At 33.7% G+C, this 25406-nt stretch overlaps 3 protein-coding genes across 4 annotated transcripts; 1 reads left to right on the top strand and 2 right to left on the bottom strand.

Annotated features, from left to right (window-relative positions):
- The first annotated feature begins 716 nt into the window (after positions 1 to 716).
- On the top strand, positions 717 to 12470 carry LOC140803016 (diacylglycerol kinase 7-like). The gene is made up of 12 exons (XM_073158690.1): positions 717 to 1146; positions 5311 to 5433; positions 5547 to 5684; positions 5768 to 5853; positions 7519 to 7606; positions 8923 to 8998; positions 9088 to 9170; positions 9554 to 9624; positions 10979 to 11056; positions 11238 to 11325; positions 11690 to 11806; positions 12086 to 12470. Exons 1-12 carry the CDS (start codon positions 805 to 807, stop codon positions 12242 to 12244), a joined length of 1449 nt encoding a protein of 482 aa, XP_073014791.1. The 5' UTR covers positions 717 to 804; the 3' UTR covers positions 12245 to 12470.
- Positions 12471 to 15369: 2899 nt separating this feature from the next.
- LOC140803015 (glutamate receptor 2.8-like) lies at positions 15370 to 20316 on the bottom strand. The gene is given in 6 exon segments (XM_073158689.1): positions 15370 to 16113; positions 16217 to 16605; positions 16713 to 17028; positions 17161 to 17888; positions 17891 to 18487; positions 20000 to 20316. Coding segments are annotated over 6 exon segments (2832 nt in total). The 5' UTR covers positions 20271 to 20316; the 3' UTR covers positions 15370 to 15582.
- A 1986-nt stretch (positions 20317 to 22302) lies between these two features.
- On the bottom strand, positions 22303 to 24187 carry LOC140803861 (uncharacterized). 2 transcript variants are annotated; one of them, XR_012111956.1, is made up of 3 exons: positions 22622 to 22696; positions 22444 to 22515; positions 22303 to 22381 (listed from the first exon to the last, which is right to left on the bottom strand). XR_012111956.1 is itself a non-coding variant. In XM_073159716.1 (2 exons), exon 1 carries the CDS (start codon positions 24085 to 24087, stop codon positions 23269 to 23271), a length of 819 nt encoding a protein of 272 aa, XP_073015817.1. In that variant the 5' UTR covers positions 24088 to 24187; the 3' UTR covers positions 22303 to 22381; positions 22444 to 23268. The 2 variants fall into 2 exon arrangements, 1 of the variants encoding a protein (XP_073015817.1); XM_073159716.1 differs by having other exon boundaries at positions 22444 to 24187.
- Positions 24188 to 25406: the final 1219 nt, after the last annotated feature.

The raw sequence follows: 25406 nt of genomic DNA, 5'->3' as shown, positions 1-25406 counted from the left end.
AATCATATTTTGCACGTGAATTAATAATTAGATAAAAATACATAAAAGTAAGTTTTTAATAAAATAAGAAATATTATATTATCACCTCATTTGTATAAATTATGATATTTATTTTTTACATGCAATGCAAAATTATAACTTATTAACTCTCCATTTTAATTGAAAAACTAATAAATTATGCACGCACCGATGCACGTCTGTGTAAAATTATGATTATGATTTTTTTAAATTCTTAATTTTATGTTTAATTTAATAATAATCGATATAAATTAGTGAGGGGTCATAGTGTGATTTGAGATAAGTAATATCGAAAATAAGTTGCAATTGCCGATTTTGAGACAAAAATGTTGGTATAAAGATAATTTTGGAAACAAAAGAATGATGTCATCTACATGACAAATTCTTTATATATAATAGCATATGTGACGAATTCTTTACTGTATATATGATTAGTTTAATAATAATTTATAGAAATTAGTGAGAGATTGTAAGGTAATTTGAGACAAGTAATATTGAAATTAAATTGCAATGCTAAGTTTGAGAAAAACTATTGATGTAAAACAATTTGAGAAGCAAAAGATAATGTCACGTAGGTGATAATTTGTTTTATAATACAAGCGACCAAAAAGTTAAACCGTTGAGCACGTGGAGGTTTTTCTGTAATTCTGTTGATATCTAAGCCCAATCTTATAAAAACAAACCCCCACTCCCCCCTACTAAAACCACACAATTCTCTCCAAAATCTTTGAAACCATTTTCCCCACAAACAAGCCAGGACAGAATCGTCAATCGCCACCTCACGGAATGGGCTCCCCGGGAACGCCAACTCGGGTCGGCTCGGCTCGGGCTTCTCTCGTCGACTCCATACGCGGCTTCACGCTATCCGGCGTGCGTATCCCCAAGGAGGATCTCAGGAAGAAGATCACTTTCCCTGAGTACATCAGGCTCGCCATAAGGACCGCGATCCAAGCCAAGGACGCTGAAGCCGCCGCTGTGTCTCGTCTTTACGAGTCTGCTCACGCCGAGGGAGCCGAGCCTGCTGCCCCGCCGGAGTATCCGATGGTTGTGTTTATTAATTCGAAGAGCGGAGGGCGGCACGGGCCCGAACTGAAGGCTCGACTTCAGGAACTCATGGCCGAAGAACAGGTAATCGACGAATTTACAAAACTGCTTTAATTGAGTCCGTGCACCAGTTCAAATCTAACGAGTTGTAGATGGTGACGTTCATTTATTTTTCTTTTTGAAAGAATTTGACAATTCAACTGCTAGCATTATGTGTGTGCGTGTCTTTAATATTTTTTTAAAAATAATTTAATTAAAAAAAAAACTTGTTCTTTCCTATCTCCTTTCTTACTCATGGGATTTCTGATTAGTGACGTGATGAATGAGAATATTGTTTATTTGAATATTCTGCTTTTTTTTTTAAATTTTTTTTTATTTTTGAGAATTTATATTGGGTTTCGAGCTATGTTTAATTTCGTCTGTTTGGAATATTTATTTTTCTCCTTTATTTAAATATATGGGTGTATAAAAAATAGGATTTGGAATTGAAATTGGATTGGAATTTTAAGTTCAAGGAATTAGAATTCTGTTTTGAAATTTAAAAATAATTTTTTTATAGTAAAAAAATTGGTATTGCTTATTTTTAAAATTTCTTTTTTTTTTAATTAATAATATTTCTATAAATACATTTTTTTTGTAAGAACAAAAACTCATTTTAAACATATAACAAATATTTTTTTAATAAATGGAAAAATATAATGTTTATCGAGATGAAACTGAAAATAAAGTTACCAGATTTTATAAATTGGGTTTTTAATATTAAAATTTAAGACAAAAAAAAGTTTATAAAATTTTTTAAATATAAAAAAAAATTAATTGATTTTTTTAAAAAAAATTAAAATAAATAAATAATAATAATAATAGCTTGAATTGATAATATAGATTTTGCGTAAGTGGTATTTTATAAATTTTTTTTAAAATATTTAAAATTTATTACTAAGTTATACAAAATTTATAATAAAAATAATATTATTGTTTTTAAGACTCAAATCCCATTACTTTAGTTAAATGAAATCCCATCAAATACCAACTTTATTTTATAATCTCATTTTACCAAACTCTAAAAGCCAAACACACTCTAGTTCTGTATCTTTTGTTGGAAGTGCATATATACTGAACTCAGGTCTTTCTCAAAATCAGTTGGCACTTTCTTCGTGCCTTTAATATAAAAGGTAAAATCTTGTGTGAGACGGTCTCACGGGTCGTATTTGTGAGACAGATCTCTTATTTGGGTCGCTCATGAAAAAGTATTACTTTTAATGCTAAATATATTACTTTTTATTGCGAATATAGATAGGGTTGACCCGTCTCACGGGTCTCACAGATTATGATCCGTGAGACGGTCTCACGTGAGACTGTCTCGCGTGAGACTTACTCAAGATAAAAAGTAAGTATGAAGCAAACAAATTCTCTCTCCTTGTTTGGTGTTTATTTATGTATTCTGTTCTAAAGATTGTTATATTTCGTGGGAAATAATTTTGGGGAAATATTTTAAGGAAAATAGCAGAAAAGGTTTTGGGGTGTAGGTAAACAAGTAATTCTTTTCCTATATCAATCTTAAGTGCAGTTAATAACCTCCCAACATAGGTTTGTGTTTTTAGATATACGATTCAAGCATGGTATTCTTAGAAGTAAAGTTTGTACAACTCCTAGGATCAAGTGGTGGAACTTAAAGGATGAGAAATGAAATGCCTTTTAAGGATAGATTAGGAGAACACGCTTTTGAAAATATACATGGGGACGCTGATGAGACTTTGGAGAAAACACTCCATGTGAAATGGTGGCTAGAGCATTCTTGGAATAGCAAAAGGACGGGTACCACCAAATAAAAAATCTTGGTAGTGGGAAAAAGAAGTACAAGAGAAAGTAAATGTCGAAAGAACAGCCTATAATTATTCTACACTTGTAAGAATGGGAAAACTTGAAAAAAAATGCACTAGCCAAGAAAGAGGTCAATAAAATAGTTCAAGAAGCCAAAGATAAAGTTTCAAAGACTTTTATCGATAGCTTGATACTATACAAAGAAGGAAAAAGAAGGTCTATAGAATAGCTAAAGCCTGAGAGTGGAAAATAAGAGATCTAAATCAAATAAGATGAATTAAAGATGAGTCAGATAGGGTGTTAGTGAATGACAGGGAAATAAAAGAATGATGAAAGAGGTATTTTCATGACCTCTATAATGAAGGTCAAGATAACCAACCTAACTTAGGAAATTTAAGCATGTTAAAAGGAGCATAGAAACATGAGCTTTTAAGAATTCTACCTTCAGAGGTAGATGAAGCCTTGAAGACAATGAAAAATGGAAGAGGGTAGGACCCAATATATTCCGATCAAGGTATTGAAGTGCCTTAGGAATCAAGGAATTTGATGGCTTACAAAGTTATTTAACAAGATATTAAAAACGAAGAAAATGTCAGACCAGTGGAGAAAGTATTGTTGTTTCTTGTTTAAAAACACGGGAGGAATACAAAACTGGCAAATTATAGGTTAAACCATGAAGCTTTGGGAAAGAGTGATTGAAAGAAGTTTAAGAAAATATGGTAAGCTGACTGAAAATCATTTTGGATTTATGTTTGGATGGTCGATGATGGAGGCTATACACCTCCTTAAACAATTAGCAGAAACACGTTGAGAGCAGAAGCGAGACTTACACATGGCGTTTATCGACCTAGAAAAGGCATATGACAGAGTGTCGAGACTCGAGAGAAATTATGTTGAAGGTTTTGGAAAAGAAAGACATAAGAGTAGCATCTGTTGAAGTCATGAAGGACATGTATAAGGACATAGTGACAAAGAGTAAAGACCTCATGATGATTAACTGAAGAGTTTGATATAAAAAATAGGGCTGCATCAGGGATCGGCTTTAAGCTTGTATTTTTTTGTACTTGTAATGTTTGAACTCGCCAGACATATTCAGGAATTTCAATGTTGTTAAGCTTGAAACTTGGCGAGAATGATGGAAAAGAAATGTTTTAAACTTTGTTGAGTAAAGAAAAAATACATGGACTTTAAGTTTAACAATGCTATGAGATAAAAAGGCAATCATTAAAATTGGAGGTGCCAAATTTAGGGCAAGTGAGGCCTTTAAGTATCTAAGATCATTCTTATAAAAATATGGGGGAGATTTATCACATAAAACACAAGCAGGATGGTCTAAGTGGAGTATTGTATCTGGTATCTGTGTAATATAAGTTACTCCTGAAACTAAAATGGAAGTTTTATGCTATACGGATCTGAATGTTGGTCTGTTAAGCGTGCACATAAACAAAAGATTAGTCGCAGAGATTAGGATGCTAAGGTGGTTGTGTGAACATACAATAATGAATAGACTAAGAAACAAGTATATCAGAGAAAAAGTTGGGGTTGTACCTATTGAATAAAAATTGAGGGGGACACCTAATATAGTATTGACACGTTGAAAGGCGACCGATAGAGGCTCCACCTAGAAGATGCGAGACGTCATGACTATTGCTCATATTAATAGACAAAGAACAGACAAAAGAATACTTGGATAATAACAATTATGCATGATATGCATTATCTAAATAGAGATGATATCATAGGAGATAAAACATTATAGTTGACCCCACTTAATGGGATAAAGTCTTGTGTGTTGTTGTGTAAGCATTTTACTGCGTAAATGGAGAATATTCCACCCTCTATTTCAATTTATACTACCATTTTCTTTTTCCCAGGTCCACAAATAAAGCCTGTTTCTTTAATGTGAAATTGTGAAACTTATTTGCAGAAGTGAAGTAATATACTTGAAATAGGTGGCATTATTTAACTACAATCATAAAACTTTGGGATTAGCTACAAACTTATTGCTTTAACCTTTTAAGCTCGTGTCTAAAATTTCATGATAATAGGGGAAAATGGAATAAAAGAAAAGCATTTCCATTGGCAACTTCTGCAGGAATCATATATGCCCACGCTTGTTTTTTAGATGATCAATTTTTTGGTAGCTTGGTTGCATGTAAGAGATTGCAAGCATGACACTGATTTACGCCGTATCCTTTTTAGCATTGAAGAAGTGAAATTAGAGTTTAAGTTGCATTATTTCAAAGATTCTACCATGTGATATTATAGATTAGGTGTCTTTTGGAACTCCATAACTACTAGCATTAATCTCTCTGTTTAGCGTTAAGCCTAATACTTGTTAAATACCAGGAAAATGTGATGCAGAGGTTACAATGACGAACATTCATATGTGGCTTTTCTCATTTTTTCCTGTTATACGTTGACCAGGTTTTTGACTTATCAAACGTGAAGCCTCATGAATTTGTTGAGTATGGATTGTATTGCCTGGAGAAGTTTGCTAGTCTTGGCGACAGCTGTGCTAAAGAGACTCGTGAAAAACTTAGAATAGTGGTATATATTTTTGAGTTTTTTGTGCTACCTTCTCGCCTGTGCAAAAATAACTATTGCAGTAGTACATGTAGGTAATTTACACACAGACCTTGAATGTATCTAGCATATGACAGGTTGCGGGGGGTGATGGTACTGTTGGATGGGTCCTTGGTTGTCTCGGAGAGCTTAACAAACAGGGTCGACTTCCAATACCAGCAACAGGAGTTATTCCACTTGGAACAGGGAATGACTTGTCGAGGAGTTTTCATTGGGTACACATTTAATAATCTATGGCAATTTCATCTTCCCCATCGTCTAGCATCTTAGATTGGTCGTAATTTTAAATTCTTTGTAGGGTGGATCATTTCCTTTTAATTGGAAATCATCCATTAAAAGAACTCTTGACAAGGTAGCCAACGGTTCTCTTGCCCATCTGGATAGGTTAGTTTTATAGTTTGTTAAATTTGATCATCTTTTTTGACCTTTTTAGCGTTCTAGGTTACATATGTACAAGTATATTTTCTCAACAAATTTTTGGCCGACTTTTTGGGTTAAGGTATTGTACAACTGTAGAAACAACGAGGGAAAATGGGTGGGTAGAAGATTACTACTTGGTAAACGATCCTGTGGATACTCTCTTGAGGGCCATTTTTTGATGGCATAATTTCTTTAGGAAACAAAAATTTATTAATAAAATAAATATAGATGTACTTTGAAGAAGAAGGTCCTTTTGATCCATCTATAGATACTAATGGTAGATGGCTCAATCAAAATATTTAGTCCACTGAAAATAAGTTGCATCATTATTATTAATGCCCATATAGGTTGTCAACAGATTAATGATGAGGTAAATAGAGTTTTTTAGGTCTTTATCCATGTGCACAAAATGCAACAATATTGGATTTTTCTGACAATTGAGACACACCTTTTGTTCCTTTGGAGGAGATTATCATCATCACCAACTTTCATAATTTTCTGGCATTATCTCTTCCAAACATGTAGTTGGATTCACACAAGTTTGTTACATTTTTTATCCACGTCCAATGAGACCTAGATTCTTTCAGTATTTTGTTCCATAAAGATGTTGAGAAACTGCACGATAGATTGATATGATATATAAATTCATCACGGTCGTTGCGTAGAACGCTCTCCGTTGTAGAACATCATGTATATTCAGTTTATTAAGTGACAAATCCAACAAAAAACTGGAACCTTATTTAGAATAGAGATTTTCCCTTAGAGAGGAGGGTATAGAGTGTATAACATAACTAGGTCGGGTTGTTTGTCCGAGAACAAAAATAAATTTGCAGGAAAAGACACCTATGCTCTCTAACACCCAAATTCTGCTATCTTCAAATCTCTGCATGATCTTGCCAGCTCTAAGCAAAGTAAAAATGACTCTAGCTCCTCCTCTTTCTCAATGCGAACCCCCTCCAGAAGTGAACATTTAATGAAACAGAAACATTGTCATCGAGCAAATCTAATGAAGCGATAGGCATATATCTTTCCGATTCATTAAATTACATTTGTATCGCCCTTTTTATCATTCAAATAACCATAGCATTGACTGCAGCAGATTCAATGTGTGAAACCTTTGGTCTCATTCTTTCTACTTCCATACCTTCAAAAAGTTGCATTTTCAAACAAAATTTAATTTGAAGGACAAGATTGAAGGATTGATGATGGTGTGATTGATTTGATTGGTTGATTTTAGAAAAGATGGTTGATGAATTCACGTAACAGAGGTGTAAAAATAAAGATGTGTGATGTTGTAATTTGTAAGTGAGTACCTGAAATTATTGAATTTGATGGAAAAATGGTTAAACTGAGGTGGGTTTGTCAATAACTTGTCCTAATTGTTATGTTTGAAGATTATAGTTACTCTCTCTTTGAAATGGCTTATACATCTCCATTTCTCTCCAAGTGTCTCTTTTGGCAAATATATTTGCGTCTCATTGTCGCCACAAAATATTAGTAGTCTTTTTTCATAACCCTGTGTTTTTATATAGAAAGTGGCATGTACATTTACTTATCGAAATATTTGTTTTGTTTTCATTAAAAGATGCATAACCTTTGGAGTTTGACGAATGCACCTTTAATGTGCAGTTGGCATGTTCTCATATCAATGCCATCTGGGGAAGATTTGAACACCCCTTATTCTCTCAAAGCCACTGAAGAAACACCTCTTGATCTGGTTTGTAGCCCAAGTTAATTTAACTGTCTTTGTTTTTATTTTGTTTTGTTCCCGTGGGTTATTTTCAGTTAAAATTGGTACAAAAGGTAAGTAGCTCTGTACTTCATCTAGTCATGTTTAGTAGCTACCTAATGTTAGTAAAGTGCTCGTTCTATAAATGCAACACAAAGGTTATTCTCATAGCAAATGAGTTAGTGGCAAGGGAATGCATTTGGATTGTCTTCTTCAGCAGTTCATATTAAGCTTATTCAATTCAACTCATGAACTCTGATTTTTTGTAACGATATTCTTGAAGATGTTGGATCATATTATAAAAATTTATGATCATTCATAAAGAAGTTTAGGTTAAAAGATATTTTCAGGGGAAGACTAACTTTGGAATCAGAATAACGAGGATTTCATTTTTCGTTTTTTGGTTATGCGAACTTTTAAGATGATCTTTGTCTCTTTACGAGCTTATGGTCTTGTAATTGTTTTTAATTTAACTTGTCATAGTTTACAAACTAATGACAGCAACCAATTAAGAACAGGAACACCAATTAATTAGATCTTTGGACTACGGTAACAGCTTGCCAATTGCCTTTCTTGCCTTGGAAACATTTCCCTCTATAACATCTGTAGAGAACTGGAAAATAAGTGACCTTCTGTGACACTCTTTGAGTACATCTATCATATGAAGATAGCCTACAACTAGAATTTCAGAAATCAAATTCATATATTCCTAAATTTTCATCTTATTCCAGTTAAATTATGCTTTTTGATAGATTTTCTTTTCCTAAGATTCCATCTTTATTGGTGAGGCATGCATGTTTCATTGTTTTTTCAAAAATGGTGGCCAGTATCTTAAATAGAAGTCCCTGCTCTTCCTTACCATCAGTTTGTACTTTTCAATTGCAATGTTTCTCTAGCTGAACTTACATCTTAGTTCAACAAATGGTTTGATAATTTGTTAAAATCACAAGAAATGATATTTAAAACAGAAGGTTTCTGAGAAAAAAAAATGAATGGATTATTTTCTTTACTCTTACTTATGTGGCTCGGCCGCCCCATGTCTTGATATGGCAATTGCATGGGTAGTGATTTATTATTCTGTGCTCAAGTTATACTAATTTATTTATATGCGGTGCATCGCCTACTTTATTGCATCCACAGTCGAGCATCACACAAGCTTGCGTGTTGCGATGTTGAATCCAATAACTTTGTTTTAACTGGCCCCGTTTAAAGGCAATAGTACCATAAATTTATTATTTTTATCATCTTGTTGCTGAAGGTTACAGGAGTGCTTGATCTATGTTATTAATAAATGTCATATGCAGGAACTTGAAGTTGAAGGGGAGTTACCAGAACAGGTTTCCTGTTATCAGGGAGTCTTTTATAATTATTTCAGCTTAGGTCCGCTTTTGATTTTGTTAGTTTCTTCTCTGTTTAAGTTGTGCTCACATGCTTTTAGTTGAAATAATATCTTTGTTTTATGCTTGCAGGCATGGATGCACAGGTTGCTTATGGTTTCCACCATTTGCGGAATGAAAAACCTTACCTTGCTCAGGGTCCTATTTCAAACAAGGTGCAAATTGTTCTTTCGTAGTCCTATTTTTCTTTGATTTTCTTCTACTTAGCATTAGTTCTAGAATGAATGTTTAACTTAAGGAACTCGGAATTTTCTTGTTTTAAAGGTGTGTTATGTGACATTTGGATTTGACAACGACAAGATTTTGAAGATTTAGATGTGTGATTATGCTATTTCCTTTAATATTCCTTTACATTGGTTCTTAATCCTGGTGCTACTTTATTTTCATCGTATTTCATTGGCGTTGTGACTAAAGTTGGAGACGCATATTGTATATATTTTCTCGAAATACGCACAACAATCATGGACATGCTTTTATATGTCTACATAGTTTTCATTATCAAGGGGCAGTAATACATGCTAACTTTTATTTATTGCAGTTAATATATTCAGGATACAGTTGCAAGCAAGGGTGGTTTTTCACGCCATGCAGCAGTAATCCAGGTTTAAGGTATTTGTTTTACTTGTTTCAGAATATGAATTCAGTTTTTTAAATCAGAGCTTTCTATACTAACTATGTTTTGTGTATTTTTCATTATTTTCTTAAATCTAGCATTCAAGTAAATATAAATCTGTTCAAGATTGTTTTCCAATTGTAGAATTTTATAGAATGCTAACCGTGTTGTGGGTATCGGGGAATTTAATGAGATTTGGAATTGAAAATATCATTTTAGTGATGAGAGATATGTTATTTAAAAAGGGATTGGTATTTCATGGAATTTGATTTAACTAAATGTAACATGAGATTCGTGGAATTTGAGTGACGGAAAAAATAAAATCATTTTTATTATTAAATTTGTATAACTTACTCATAAATTTTCATTCTTCTTTTTAGATTTTATAAAATACAATTTTCCTACTATTAATTCACACACTTATATTAGAAATTTTGAAAAAAAAAATCAAATCAATAAAAAAATGGTTTTATATTTAAAACCTATAAATTATTTCTTCTTTTAAAACACTTCACCGTTTTAAACAAAAATTTAATTTATCAAAATTTGGTAATTACTTTTGATAAAATTTATATTTTTCATTTCTTGCAATTTAAGAAAAATATGTTGTTCATATGTTTAAATTTGATTTTTCGTCCTAAACGAAATATGGGTATTTATATAAATATGCTTAATACACAAATTTATTTTTAAGAAATAAGCAATCCAATGTTTTTTAATATCAAACAATATTATTTTTAATTGTCAAATCAAATTCTAAAATGAAACACCGAAATGGAATTTTAAATACACGGATTTAAATTTTAATTCCAATTCCAATTCTTATTTTTTCTTCATCCAAACATACTACTGTAAGAGAATATTTGTTTGTGTCACATTGTGCATGTCTTCCTTTATTGAGATATTAATTTTGAACCTTAGTTAACAAGTTTCTTCAATTTATTGCCAAGTGAACCACAGATGGACTTTACTAGTGAATGATTGCAGTAATGTACGCTCGTATTCTGGGATTCCGAATTTACTCTAATTATAGTGCTTCTTTAATAAAAATTAGTTTATTGTTATCAATTTGCTACTTGATTTACAACTCCGCATCTTTGCTCCTCTTGATTCTTTCCAAATTACGTGTGGCATTAAGATGTATAAAGCACGTTCTCTCCACACATGCTTGAGCATATTTGATGCTCTTATTTTTCAACACCTGTTCATGTCATAGGTGATTGTTCTTGTGGAGTAACAAATAATTAGGCATTGCGACATTGATTGCTGCAAACTAAGTGATTCTCCTTCGTCCTTACAGATTTATTTCTATTAAACCATGCAATACATTTTCATACCAATGTTGTGCAGGTCTTTGAAGAACATCTTAAGGATCTATGCTAAGAAGGTTAATTGTTCAAAATGGGAGCAAATTCCTGTCCCATCAAGGTTAAGTCCATTTGCTTGCTCAGAGTGCATCTGAACTTATTGCCGGCTTACAACAATTGTATTTGAACAATCGTGATCTCCATCCAGCTTCACTAGCTAATTCTTTCCATATAATTTGTTTCTGTACTTAATTTTTTGTACATTTTGAATTAACTCTCAATGACTCTTATCCATCTTCCAGTGTAAGGTCTATAGTTATCCTCAATCTTCCTAGCTATGCAAGTGGAAGAAATCCATGGGGCCGTTTAAAGCCAAATTATTTAGAAAAGGTAAAAAGTTTCTTCACATCAACTTTCCCAGTCTCTGTTAAGATATGTACCAAATATTTGTTGATTGTTTTTGTTTTCCTTAAGGCTCAGCAATTTATGTTGCTTCACGCTCATGATTCCCCATAAAGGGGCAAAAAGAGATATAATGCATTTTTTTGGCTTCATGTATGTTGCTTCACTTTCATGTTTCCCCATGAAAAGGACAAAACTTATAGTGAACCATTTGGTTTCATGTGCATTATTCATCTCTCAAGTGTTGTTATATTTTTGGCTTGATGGTGAATGTATGATGATCAATATGTTAAATAGTTGCTTCATGTAGATTATTGATTACTGTTCTCTTATTTGTCTTTTCTTTTTCTAGAGAGGGTTTGTGGAGGCCCATGCTGATGATGGTTTACTAGAAGTTTTTGGTTTCAAACATGGGTGGCATGCGTCAATGGTTATGGCTGAATTGATCTCAGCAAAACACATAGCCCAGGTACTGTAAGAACTTGGTTTAAAATGTATATTTATCAATTTTTATGTGCAATGACATGCAGACAAATGCTTACTGGAGAAATATTAAATGACATTATCTGCTAAAAAAAATACGGTAATTATGTATGAACAATAAATCTTGTTCCTTCGAAGCACGTGAAATATTTTCAAATTGCTGCATTGCTTTTCTGCATCAGGTTTTCAGCGAAATCGCTGCTGTTGTCAAACAACAAACTATGGTTTTATATACTACTAATGGGCCATACCCCGCAATTTCCAGGTCTCGGACATTCGGTTTGAACTTAGAGGTGGGGAATGGACAAAGGCGTATATGCAGATGGATGGTGAACCTTGGAAACAGCCCATGAACAAAGAATTCTCAACTTTCGTGGAAATTAAACGGGTACCATATAAGTCTGTTATGGTCAAGAGAGACTAGGTTTTACTTCCTTCTGTTTGCAAAGTTTCCTCCGCCTTTTGAAAGCTTATTGTTGTATAGATCCAATATTTTGTCTTATATCCTATTTATCGCGTAGGGGAATTTATTTTAGTCTGTCGTATACCCGAATATGCGTTATGTAAAATCTCCCAAAGGTTGTTTTAGACATCTTGAGGTTGTATGTATCTCGATCCTATATTGTTTCTACAAGTTATTCCTCAAAACACGAGAAGCTTGCAAATTCATACACGGTAAGCTATCGGTTATCATCCAGGCATATGCTCGAATTATGCTCGGACATAATTTCAGGTATACTTATAGAAAGAATGGATCGTGACTTTGTTGGAAATATTTACTAATAATATCAAATCTTATGTAGTGGTTCATGATCATTAAAAGATTTAATTATGCACAAACTTTATCTTCCACTGACCATGGATTTGTAAATATTTAGATGTGTAAAATTATATCTTCATAAAATTATTGTAATAATGTAATCATATTTTCAAATTCAAAATATCTCATCATAATAAGCTAAAATTTAAATTTAAAATTACTTTATGATGATATAATTTCTCTATAAATAGTGGTGTTTGGAATCCTTAAGTATACACATCAAAAGTTACACAACATCATCATTTGTGATGTTTGAATTGCTTATAAGAGTCTCAAACGACTAAAAGAAATACAATAAGTGTTCAAAGTGTTCTTCATGTTCAATAGTTGGAAGTAATATTATATCCATTTTTCTGTATTCAGTATAATGTTATAATGTTTACATGAATAAATCACTACATTTGATATCAGAGCGAGTTTTTCCTTTGCCATGACACAGCTAAACAAAATTTTGAAAAATACATTTTTATTTATTTTTGAACAATTTTCGAAATTCAACCTAAATTGGACAAAAAACCGGGCTAATTAAAAAAGTATGAGTGAGACAAAGTATGTTTAAAAAATAAGGAGTCTGACTTTTTTTAAGAAACAAGAAGTTGACTTTTGATTATTACATTAACTACAATTAAACTCTTTAATTTAATTAATTATGATCTTCTCTTTCTTCTAAATCATGGATATTTTGCATATTTAATTATTTGGATAAGATATGTTAAATATTGTGAGTTATTTCTTTATCTTGTATGCAATTAGAAATTATGTTACTTTTTTTTATTCAAATTACGAACTTGTTCATATGAAATTATATTTGGGTCCATAATTTTTGTGAACAAATTAAATTAAAATTTTGGCTTGTAAAAATCCATAATATGAATAATTAATTAATAATAATTATGAAATACACGTGAAAACGTGATTTGAGATAGTTATATATTTACAGATTAGATGTTGATGCCAGGCCTTAGCCATCAGTCTTCCTAGGAACATTGCTCTTTCTAAGGAGTTTGGTTATTAAAGAGACCTTAACTCTACAAATATTTCTTGAGAGCACTCTTGAAAAGTGTAAATTGTCTTATTATTAATAATTATTCTATAAAGAATTAATTGAAGCCAAAAAGTTTTCCAGTAAGCTGTAATTATGATAAAATTTCAAAATATATTTTTCTTAATTTACCCACAAAAGTTAATGAAAATTATTTTGATAGTTTTATTATAAAATTGTATAAAATATAATTTAATTAAAACTTTAGATCACATGCAAGCTATATGTCACTAGATTTTTTGTACATGATTTACATTGATAAAACATGAAATATCCTTAAAATATTTTTGTAATAAACATGTTTATTAAATTTTTTGCAGTATCATGTTAATTTATTTGCTATAAGTTGTGATATCCCCAAACTCAGAAGGGATAATTACAAATCTGGAAGGAAAAAGTTCTCTTTTAATTAGGGTGGATGAATATTGACTATGCCAAAAGAAAAAACGAATCACTTGCCATAGAAGTATTCAGTGAACCTGATGAGGTTGATCTTTATGAAAAGTTGGAGCAATTTAATCGTCTCTATGTTATGTTCATAAAGATTAATATCTCTGTTGGTATCCGTGGTTCGATTGAGGGGCATGAAAAAGTCAAGGAGACAAGGCCCTTGTCAGCACCTTAATAATGAAGTTAACTTCAATAAGGTTCACAAGTGTGAAAAGTGTTCGAGAGCATATCATGAAGATGAGGAACATATCGGCTCGATTGTGTATCTACAAGAATCATACTTTAACATAGAAGCCGAAAATGACCTTGAAATGATTTCACAAGCCATAAGTTGTAGTGAATCAAAATTATGATATGATGTCATGAAAGAAGAAATGAATTGGATGACAGCAACTTGAGTATGAGATTTTGTTTAGTTGCCTGTAGTGCGAAGACCATTGAATGTAAGTGGGTTTTCAAAATAAAGAAAGACTCATTGGACAAACGGAAAAATATAAAGCAAGGCTTGTTGCTAAAAAAATTCATTCAAAGGGAAGTAATTGATTATAACAGAATTTTTCTTTCGCTTCTAAGAAAGATTCTCTTATAATAATTTTGGCGTTAGTTGCACATTTTGACATCGAGTTCTAACAAGTAGATGTGAAAACAACGTTTCTCAATAGTAATCTAAAGGAAGAAATTTATATGAAACAACTTGAATGATTTTCCTATAGTGATGGTGAGCAATCATTGTGCTAGCTTAAGAAATCCATATATGGATTGAAACAAGCCTCCCGTCATTGATACCTAAAATTTCATGATGTTATCTCTTTATTTGGTTTCATAGTGAATATCATGAATCAATGTTATACCAGAAGGTCGGTGGGAGTAAGATTTTTTTCCTTATCCAGTAGTTAGTTGATATAATAATTACAACCAATGATAAGGGATTATATGAGATGAAACAATTCATATAAAAATTTTTGATATGAAGGACATGATTGATGCAACTTATATCATTACAGATATAATTTGTTTTTAAAAAAACATATAGCGTAAATTTCATTCCAATAAGTGGTGAATGAATTTTATTTTTCTTCGATTTATTTTAAAACCCACTAATAGATATGAGAACAAACAAAAACATGTATTTATTATTGTTCATTATAGATATATGAATTGCAAATTTCATCACAAAAATGGATGCTAATTTTTTTTTTCTTGAATTTAGTTTAGATTCAATCTATTACATAGATAAACCGACCCGGTCATATATTTTGTAAAAGAAATAGTAACTATAGTATCCATATACAAAGTTAGGGAACACCCCCCTTGTGTTGTTTTTAAAAATCTAAAGAAAGAACAAGTAATTCAATACATACTTTACGCTAAAGCTCACCATTTAGTTCTCTTCTGATTCATACTTCTGAGAAGTTTCATGTCATCACCCGATCTTGAATTCTGTTGGCTTCTAGGAATTCCTTTCCTCGACATTATCAATTCGACCCGTTTCTTGAATTTCTCTATGAGTACCATGCTGACCGGCATCTTCCATAGCTTGTCGGTCTCTGTCTCCTCCGCCATGAGAAGCAGCCGTGCCGTCGTTGCGTAATGCTTCATCATTGTCCACCACACCCACGGGAGAGATATCTCCAACAAGAACGATATCCTCAGTGTCAGTAACTTTCGAGTTCCTAAAATGTATGAACTTTTTTATGACATGATAGTCATGTATCATCTTCTTAGTTAATTTTCTTCCAATCGGTGTCGCGGAACAGAACAGAGCTAACAAAGTTACTGATCCTACGATAATAAAGAGGCCTGCAAACTCGAACACGGTGAGACTAGATGTCTGCTGCGAGATCATTGAAGTAAGCGGATCTTGGGAAGAGTATCCAGGCCCGAAATTTTTTTGCTCGATTGCTGTCATATTTGGACCTTGAGTAATATCAACGATTGCTTTGGAAAAATAAGCGGCTAAAGGGGAGCCCTTAGGGAATGCCTGAGCAAAGGACGACACATAATGTAAGTTGTAAAAATTTGAAGGAGCAGATCAGGTTTATAAATATAGTGATTTTGTGTAAGTAGAAGGATGGAAAACTTACAAAGCCAAAGCCACCAGTCCTGTACGTTGGTCCAACCATTTTGTATTCGGAATCATATCTTTTGAGAAAAAGCTTCATGTAAGGAATCTCATCAAATATGGCGTCTATGCCTCCGTTCTTACTCCCCAAAGACATAGCTTTATGGTAATCTTCAGTTGATGCATATTTCCTGAGCCTCGATCCACTGATATGTAGTTGTTCTGTCAAGAATTTTATCATAAAGGAGCCATCCTGGCAACCCACATAGTAATTCTCAGAAAAAGCAAACTTCAATTGATCTACTGTCAGAATTGCTGATAAGTTTGCTGTGTAGCTCTGCATTAGTATAAATGCCATGAAAACCCAAAAAACCAACACAAAGAACGACCAATTATTTGTCGTCGTATTCCCTAGAAAAAGATCAAGAAAAGATTTAAAGTTAGTTAGACAACAGAAGGCGTGACAGCATGGTAATAAGATTGAAAACAGAGAGAATCATGTTCAAGTGAGACATTACTTTCCGGGAAAGCAAGAACCGTCACGGGAGACAAATATCCCATTCCACGCTTCTTTTCGCTTGGCCGAACTACATCTTCGATGTTGTTAGTAGGTTGGTTCTCCAATATACGAAGAACTATTCCCATCAAAATGCAAGCTACAATAATTGCAAGCCAGAGATCCCACCTCAATGGCTTAATAAAGATCCACATGTCAAATGGTTTTCTGTTTTTCACCACAAGAACTACTCCGGATTCTGAATACGGCTGAGAAAACTCAACCTTATCTGATCGAGGAGCCCAAATTGTGGTATCCCCCACCACCATATCAAACTCCTGGTTCAGAAAGAGCCAAGGAAAAGTTTCAACTGAATTTGTGTTTTTACTCTTTCCAGAGCCATGTTTCCAATTATAGCTAGATTAAACTTATGAACAATGGAATGAGAAACTAGTTCCGGATGAAAGTACCTCAGGTATCCTGGCGAGCATGTTGTCATAAGACCAATTTATATTTTTTGTATCATTGTAACAATAAAACTTGTAGTTCAGAAAGGGAAGCATCTTCAACGAAGCCAAGAATATGTCGACTGAAAATCCAGATGCATTTGTGTAATTTGTTATAGGATCAACTGACAAATTAACAAATTCTGTGAATCCACTTTTCCAAGGCACTCCTACTCGAAGGTTACCATCAATTGTCGGGATATCCCAACCCTTGGGTCGTGCCACAGAATCTCCAGGCCAAATGATTTGTTTGAGTTCTTTTGCTGAAGTTGAGTAGCTTGTTTCACCAGTGGAGCTCAATTCTTTGACTATTCCTCTATCTGGATTCCAAAATCCTACCGTTTTCTCACCGTTTCCGATCACATTGAATATCTCATAAGAGGAAGCCTTTAATTTTCCATCATCAAGTTGGAAGTCTCCACTCAAACCTCTGAATTTTGTAGCCGACAATTCACTCAGAAGTCTTGGACCATAAGATGAGATACTCAAATTTGCACCTTCTGTCATGACTTTGGTTCCACTCTCATACCATGAATCGGAATTCACAGGTCTAATCTTCTCTAAAGCCATCGCCAATGCATTTACGGTATCATAAGCCCATAAACCATAAATATTGAGCTCCATAGTCGGACCCGTTGAATTTTTCAGTAGCATATTTCTCTTCCATCTTTCTCGAAAGCTTTGCAGATTTTTGAGTCCTTGACAAAAGGCCTTATTCCCACAACTCCCTCCATCGAACTGCGGGTTGCTGAATCCATTGAATTCATGAAGTTAGATAAACTATCGGTGATAATCCAGGCATACCCTTCCCTCATCATCCCAACCTCCTCTGCAAGGGAAAACAACCGATAACCGAGTGACGGGCTCATGTGCACGACAAAAACTCTTGTTTGCTTTGTCGGTAACTTGCGGAGTTCGTTCCGTAAATGGTAGTCCTTAACCGATGTGGGGATTGCAATCATATATGCTATCCCGACTTCAACTTGTTGTAACGCCTTGTTCAGATGTGAAAGAAACTGATGGCCGTATTCTGTATCTTCGTATAAAACTACAACTTGAGGCCATTCAAATCCACGACAGAGTTCTGCAAGAGCCTTCGCTTGAACTGACTCATCTGGGGTTGTCCTGACAGAGTAACGACTTTCACCATACGAAAGAGCCGATGTTCTTGCAGTGAACGATACAAATGGCACATGAATTCTTTCTCCGAGTTCTGCGACAAAGGTATCTTGGGTTGATCCGTGAGGTCCTAAAACCCCGTGCACTTTTTCGTACTTCAGTAATTCTTGAACTGCAATCAACAAGCATACTTGTTCACATTCATGGAAAAATCTAGTTGAAAACTCACACAGATTGTTTGAATCTGATATAGATTATAGATTCCTCAAATAAATAATATTGTAAATTTGAACTTTATGGTTTTATTTCTCTAAAATTATAAAAATAAATTCAACCTAAAGAACAAACAAGAAATTTGAAGTTTTGAAGAAGCACGTCCCAGTATGTTTTTTTCTGACTAAATTAAAAAAAAAAATTAGTTTTAAAAAATTTGATTTTTTTTACCTGCTTGGACTGGTTGCAGATGGATTATATAAAAATGGAGGAAGTGGGAAAAAATTAGAAATAAATTTTATGAGATTTGTAAGATAAATAAATAAATTTTAACTATTTTTATTATAAATTTTTGTCATAATTTTTTGTTTTAACAGTAATGTCTTACTTAAGGAAGTATCCAATGTTTCACATTACTTCTTATACGTGGGGTTCATAGAAAAATCATGGACCACATATAAAAAAAAATATGAATAATTGAATATGCACTTAGAGTCATATCCTAAAAAAAGAATTGAAATGTAACAACATAAATCATATAATTTTATGAAAGAATTTTTTTTTATAAAAAATATCGAATATTCATTAATTTCTTAACCATCTTATTAAATATTTTAATAGGTATTTTATTTCTCAAATTTCTCATACACCAACATTTTTTCTCAAAATCGTCATTGCAACTTATTTTCAATATTACTCATCTCAAATTACACTATGATCCCTCACTAATTTATATCAGTTATTATTAAATTAAACATAAAATTAAGAATTTAATAAAATTTTAAAACTTGCACGGAAGTTTTTTTTCTCAAAATTGTCATTGTAACTTATTTTAGATATTACGCCTTTCAAATTACACTACGACCCCTCACTAATTTCAATAGTCATTATTAAATTAAAAATTAAATAAAATTAAAAAAATCACATATATAAATCATTATTAGTCGAGGACAAAATTTGGATGTTACCGACAAACCATTCGATTTCATCAAACTTAAAAAGAGTTCTAATTTTTTGGCTAAGCGTGTAAAGTCAAAAAAGGAATAAAAATCATCCATTAAAATTTCATAACTAAATTGTCGAAATGAATTTAAAAAAAAAGGATGGAAGTAACATTTTGAAGGCCGTATATATAAGTTCGTCAACCTTTTAGTAACATAACATTGAACAAATTGGACCCTAACTCAACTTCAAGAATACACACAAATACACAAAAATATATTTATATAATTTTGTCCAAATTAAATATAGTCGTCAAATATTTTTTTTTTAAAAAAAATTTCAACTAATCTAATATTAAAATGGTTAAAACTTTGGAAATTCTTACACCTATTTCAATTTTATATTACTACATTTACGTACACAACATTTTCTGATTATAATACAACTTCCACATTCATAATATAAAATTAAAATGGGTTTGATCTGATAGATTACACTGAGCAAGAACAAGAAGAAAATGGATTATTACCTGCAAAGTTGATGTCAACCAGATTCTTGGCATCCTTGGTGTGTAGCTTCAATCTTGTTTTATAATTTGGATGATCCGAATAGAAATCCGTAATCGCCATATCGATGCATAAATCAACCATGGAACCGAATTCTGAATCCACATCAAGAATTAAGCCAATGTGGACTAACGATCGATTTTGCTTCGTCGAAGAAACATTATCGACATCCGAGCTAGAAAAGCCTAAAAACAAGAAGAGAGTAATCACAAAATGAGAGAGTTTAAATTTCATGGTGTTGGATTTGTGAGTACTTTCAATTGGATTTTCTGTGTGGTTCAGAGAGTTGCATATATAAATAGATAGACATTTATATGGTTTGTCATGCAAGAATTTGATGTGCACAGTACAATGTTTGAATTTGTCAACGATTGTTTTATTTCGATTAATTCTTATTTTTTTTTATTTGTCGATTCACGCGTGGTAGACTAATTGTGATCTCGTTGAAGTCAAATGGCATCCTCCATATTTTGGGAATGCGTAACTCATATGTTCTTCCCACCTCCTAGAATCAGTCAGGGTAGAGAAGTAAATGTAAATTGATGTTCAAGTTAGGTTTTGTGTTTCGGGCCATAATAGATTTATGTGACAACTATTTCATATCTATATACAGTGACGGAGCCAGGTTTTCATTTCTACTTGGAGTAGAATTTTTCAAAACCATTGTTGAGTTAATATTGACAAATGAAACACCGGATTACCGGAAAATAAGACAAAATTTTATGTATAAAAAATATCGGAAAAAAACAAGTCGCCCGAGAACGCATGGCTCCACCTGTGTCTATACAAAAATGATTAACCTAAATTATTATAGAAGTGTCACATATCCGTTGTCTCGTTGGTACGGTTACGACCCCTAGTATTATGAGGTTCACATTCTAGCGACTGTGTAAGATGCTTAGTTAGTTGGGTTAAGTTTAGATAAATCATCTGTCACATTGTATATGTAAAAAAATTAGGGGAAATTGCATATACTACCCCCGTGATATCCCGAGTTGACGTAAATCCCCTCGTGAAAAATTTATCATCTTAAAACTCCCTGTGTTTTTAAATGGCCAGCTCACGCCCCCTTGCCAGTATGGTTTATACAACACGCGCATAAAGCTGCGAATTGTCATTGTTTTATGAGTTTTTATGTCTAAAATGCCCTCGTTCGGTATAGAAATAGAAGACCTCTTCTTCTTCTTCATTTCGCGACTTCTGCATATTCCCCTTTTAAAAACCCTAGATTCATCCAAAATCATGAATCCAAATGTTGATGTAAGATATCCCCAAACTCCACTGTGCAAGTGCAATGTTAGGGCAGAGATTAGAGTTGTTCAAACCGAAACCAAACCATCGAAGGGACGTCTGTATTATTGTTGTTATTTTAAGAAATGTGGCTATTTCCGTTGGTGTTTGCCTGAAATTGTAGGAGGCGTTGATGTTGGAGGTTCCTCCGAGGTGAAGTCTGAGATGGACGCTGGGAATGCATCGACCTCAACGCCAAGGCCAGCAACCGAGAGCTCACCCGACAACGGCAATGAAGAAGTGATACTGCAATTTAAGATTTTTAAAGTCCGATCCAACACTTAATGCAGATGCAAGTTTTGATGAGTTTGTGTAATGGATGCTAGTTATTTAGTAGTAATGTTCCTTGTGTTAGGTTGCTTGTAATTTGGGGTTATTGTGCTTTGCTTGTAATTTGGGGTAAATGCAATTGCAGTAACTATGTATTGTTGATTATGAAAACTTTGTTCAATCAACTCTAATGTAATCTGAAATATAATATTAAGTCTTTGTATTTATATCTTTGTTATTTTAGTATTTTGCATCTTTTTTTAGTATCTTAAAGCATGAATGCAACATGAAATGCAAATAAATACCATTGACATAAATAGGTTGCAAATGTCAACTTTTCGAGTTTTGACATCAAAGTTTGCCTTACAATCAAAGGTACACTTGTTCCAAAAGTAACAAAACGACACAATAAACTTTGTTAGCATATCAATCTTTTACATCAAAGTTTTCCCTCCACATGATGCATTTGCCACTGCACTCACATCTTCACTTCCCATTGCACTTGCTGTTGCATTTTCAAGTGTTCTTGCACTTGCGGTTGCACTTAAAGTTTCACGTGCCTTCGCACTAGCACGAGCATGAGCACGAGCAGTGATAGAATTACCACTACAAGACCTTGCCTTCGGTGGTTTTGTTGCACTAGAGGATTGTTCTTGCTGTGAGGATGATGGATGTTGTTGTGAGACTAAAGTATATCGTGAATGAAATGGGCTTGAAGACAATGATTGATGTTGTGATACTGGAGGTGAAGTTGCTGCTCTTTGACTCTCGCTAGGAGTTGTGCCCTGAAAATATTTTGCAAAATGAAAGTTCTATGAGTTTTGTAAATAATGCACAATATTAATACCTGATTAGAAATTGTTCTGAGTCTCTTGGATGCATTTGTCTTTCTTCCCCTGCTTTGAGTTCTTGATGAGCCCTGAAAAATGAAGACAATCTCAAGCAATTAGAGCATGTGTGGGTCAAACCTTGATGAGCCCTGAAAAATGAATTCTTGATCAATAAACACAATCGCAATCGCATACCTGATAACACCTAGACCTATCATGCGTAGGATTTGTGCAACTAGATTTATTATGGCCTGTTTCCAAGCAATTAGAACATGCGTGGGTCAAACCTTGTCTTGTAGAAGTCTTTTGTACCTCATCTACTCCCTTCTTCCTTTTCTTCTTAGGTCTTCCAGCTCTTTTCTTCACCACGGGTGGCCCCAGAGGCTCGTACTCTGTCTTACAATAATCATCTTCACCTGGTACTGCATGAATCATGTAAGAATATGTCCTTTTGTAGGCTTCCTTCTTGTAATATTGGTGAACAAATTCAGACACCTGCATCCGATGTTCTCTTATTGCTGCACAAGCATGTGCACAAGGATATCCACACAGTTGAAACCTCCCACAACTGCATTCTTTTTTTGCTAAATCAACAATATTTTGTCCATTTGGAGTCTGAATCTGATACTCCATCATTCCACAAAAGAAAACAGCACAATTTCTGCTCTTTTGTTCGTTCTCATTCAATGTTTTAACAATGTTAGGACAAATCTCACCCCCGTACTTCTCTATTCCCTCCCTCTTCACCTGAATTCTTGTCATTAATTTGGTTCTAATCCATTCAAACATAGAGATTATGGGCATATCTCTTGCCTCCAAAATATAGCTATTAAAAGATTCAGTCATGTTATTAACAATAACACGGAAAATGAAGAAAAAAGGAAATGAGACCTGGCCCAATGAGCAGGTGGGATTTTGTTCAACCATTCAGCTGCAGTCTCATAATTTGGAGAAGTCTTTCTATCAGCTGCTTCTATTCTTTTCATCCACATAGCAAACTCATTCTTGTTTGTTGTACTTGCGGCTGCCCACAACATTCCTTTCAATTCTAAACCAGGATGCTTTCTTGCAAAATTTTGGTACAAATGAGGTACACAAAATCTATGTTCACACTCTGGTGCAAGCTCATTAAGCGTCTCTAACAGCCCCTTTTGTCTGTCACCGATGAATGTCCATCTCTCGAATCCGATGTCTTCCAACAACTCACTAATGAACCATCTCCAATTATCAAAATTCTCCACTTGCACCACTGCCATTGCTATTGGGAAAACATTTTCATTTCCATCTCTGCCAATAGCTACTAGAAGTTGTCCACCGTAATTTGTTTTCAAGAAACATCCATCAAGACCTATAACAGGTCGACAACCAGCTAAAAACCCACACTTCAATGCTTGAAGACTAAAATACATTCTTTGAAATGTAGGCACAAAATATGAGTGATCCCTTTTCACCAAAATCTTGCTACCTGGGTTATATTTCCTAACAGTCTCACAGTAATCCCAAAGTTTAAGATATTGATCTTCATACTTTCCTTTAATTTTTTCTAGAGCAGCTTTCTTGGGCCTGTATGCTTTATATTTGCTCACATCTACATTACATTTTCTTCTGATAAGTCTTTTAATCTTCTCCACTGGAATTGTAGGATTCTCGCACACAATCATTTCAATCCTTTTAGACAAATATTTATACGTTGCCAACTTGTTGCTACTGGCCCTAACACATGTATGTTTTCCAGTAAGGGTTTTTATCTGAAATGTTGGCCCTCCCATTACCAAACTGGCATGCAATCTCCATTCACATCCATACTTGCACACTGTAGTAATCCTTCTTTTCTCATTCTTTTGAAATACTAGCTCCACCCCAGATCTCACAGTCCAATCAACAAGAACACTTCTAAATTCATGCACATCTTTGAATTTCATGCCCACTACCAGTTCAAACGTTTTCATGTTCATTCTCTCAGAGAATACATGATGTTTTGGATAAGAATCATCATCATCAGAACTTGCCAAACTAATAAGTTCATCCTCTAACTCAATGTCGCTATACCAACACTCTGTGGTCTTTTCATTATGTGGCTTCGGTTGGCTTCTTCTTGTATCATCTCCTGCATCATTCTCTGTAGAAGAGTCTGAATCAACATCCTCATCAGATTCATGAAAGCTACCATCTAATGAGTCTTCATCATCTCCAATTGAAACATCATCAAGTCCAATATCATTATCATCTATCGGGTCACTCCCAAATGACTCACTTGTCCCCCCTTCATTATCATCAGTTGCATTCATTACTTGTGGTCCAGCCTCTGTATCATCACTAGGATTACATCCAACACCAATAATTGCATCTTTCAGTGGGGTGAAATTATTCTCAACTGACCACAATGTTATAACACTAAGATTCCTAAAGCAATTACACATCGTACGGATCTCTGCATCACCAACAATCTTCACCATTTCAGTGGTAAATGCATTTTTCGGCAATTGAAAGAAAAAATGCACATTCATTTGTTGTCCTCCAGCCGCTTTTAACATATCAAACAAGTCATCGAGGCAAAACCTATCAAGATCAACATCCGGAGTCACAAATTTCTTACCACCTCTGTAGAAGTTTTTGTGCTGCTCATCAAATTTCCCACCATGCCACAACTCAATCCTAACTGTTGATTCCATGATGTCTATAAACTGTAAATAAAAAACATTAACTTACAAAGGATATCATCGCCCAGCTCCAACGCTTGGTTTCGAGAAGGTTAGGGCAAAAGCTTCATCGGATTCCAATCCAGCAAGAATGAAAATGAAATAATTTAGCTTATTATTTAAGCAGGGACATTTTGGACAATAAAAAATTTTGTTTGACTAAAAGCATGGTAGGCATGCGTGAGCTGGCCATTTAAAAACACAGGTAGTTTTAAGATGATAAATTTTTCATGAGGGGATTTACGCCAACTCGGGATATCACGGGGGTAGTATATGCAATT

The sequence above is a fragment of the Primulina eburnea genome, chromosome 10, assembly GCF_022965805.1.
Source record: "Primulina eburnea isolate SZY01 chromosome 10, ASM2296580v1, whole genome shotgun sequence".
NCBI classification, from domain to species: domain Eukaryota; kingdom Viridiplantae; phylum Streptophyta; class Magnoliopsida; order Lamiales; family Gesneriaceae; genus Primulina; species Primulina eburnea.
This window is presented reverse-complemented; position numbering and strand designations above follow the sequence as displayed.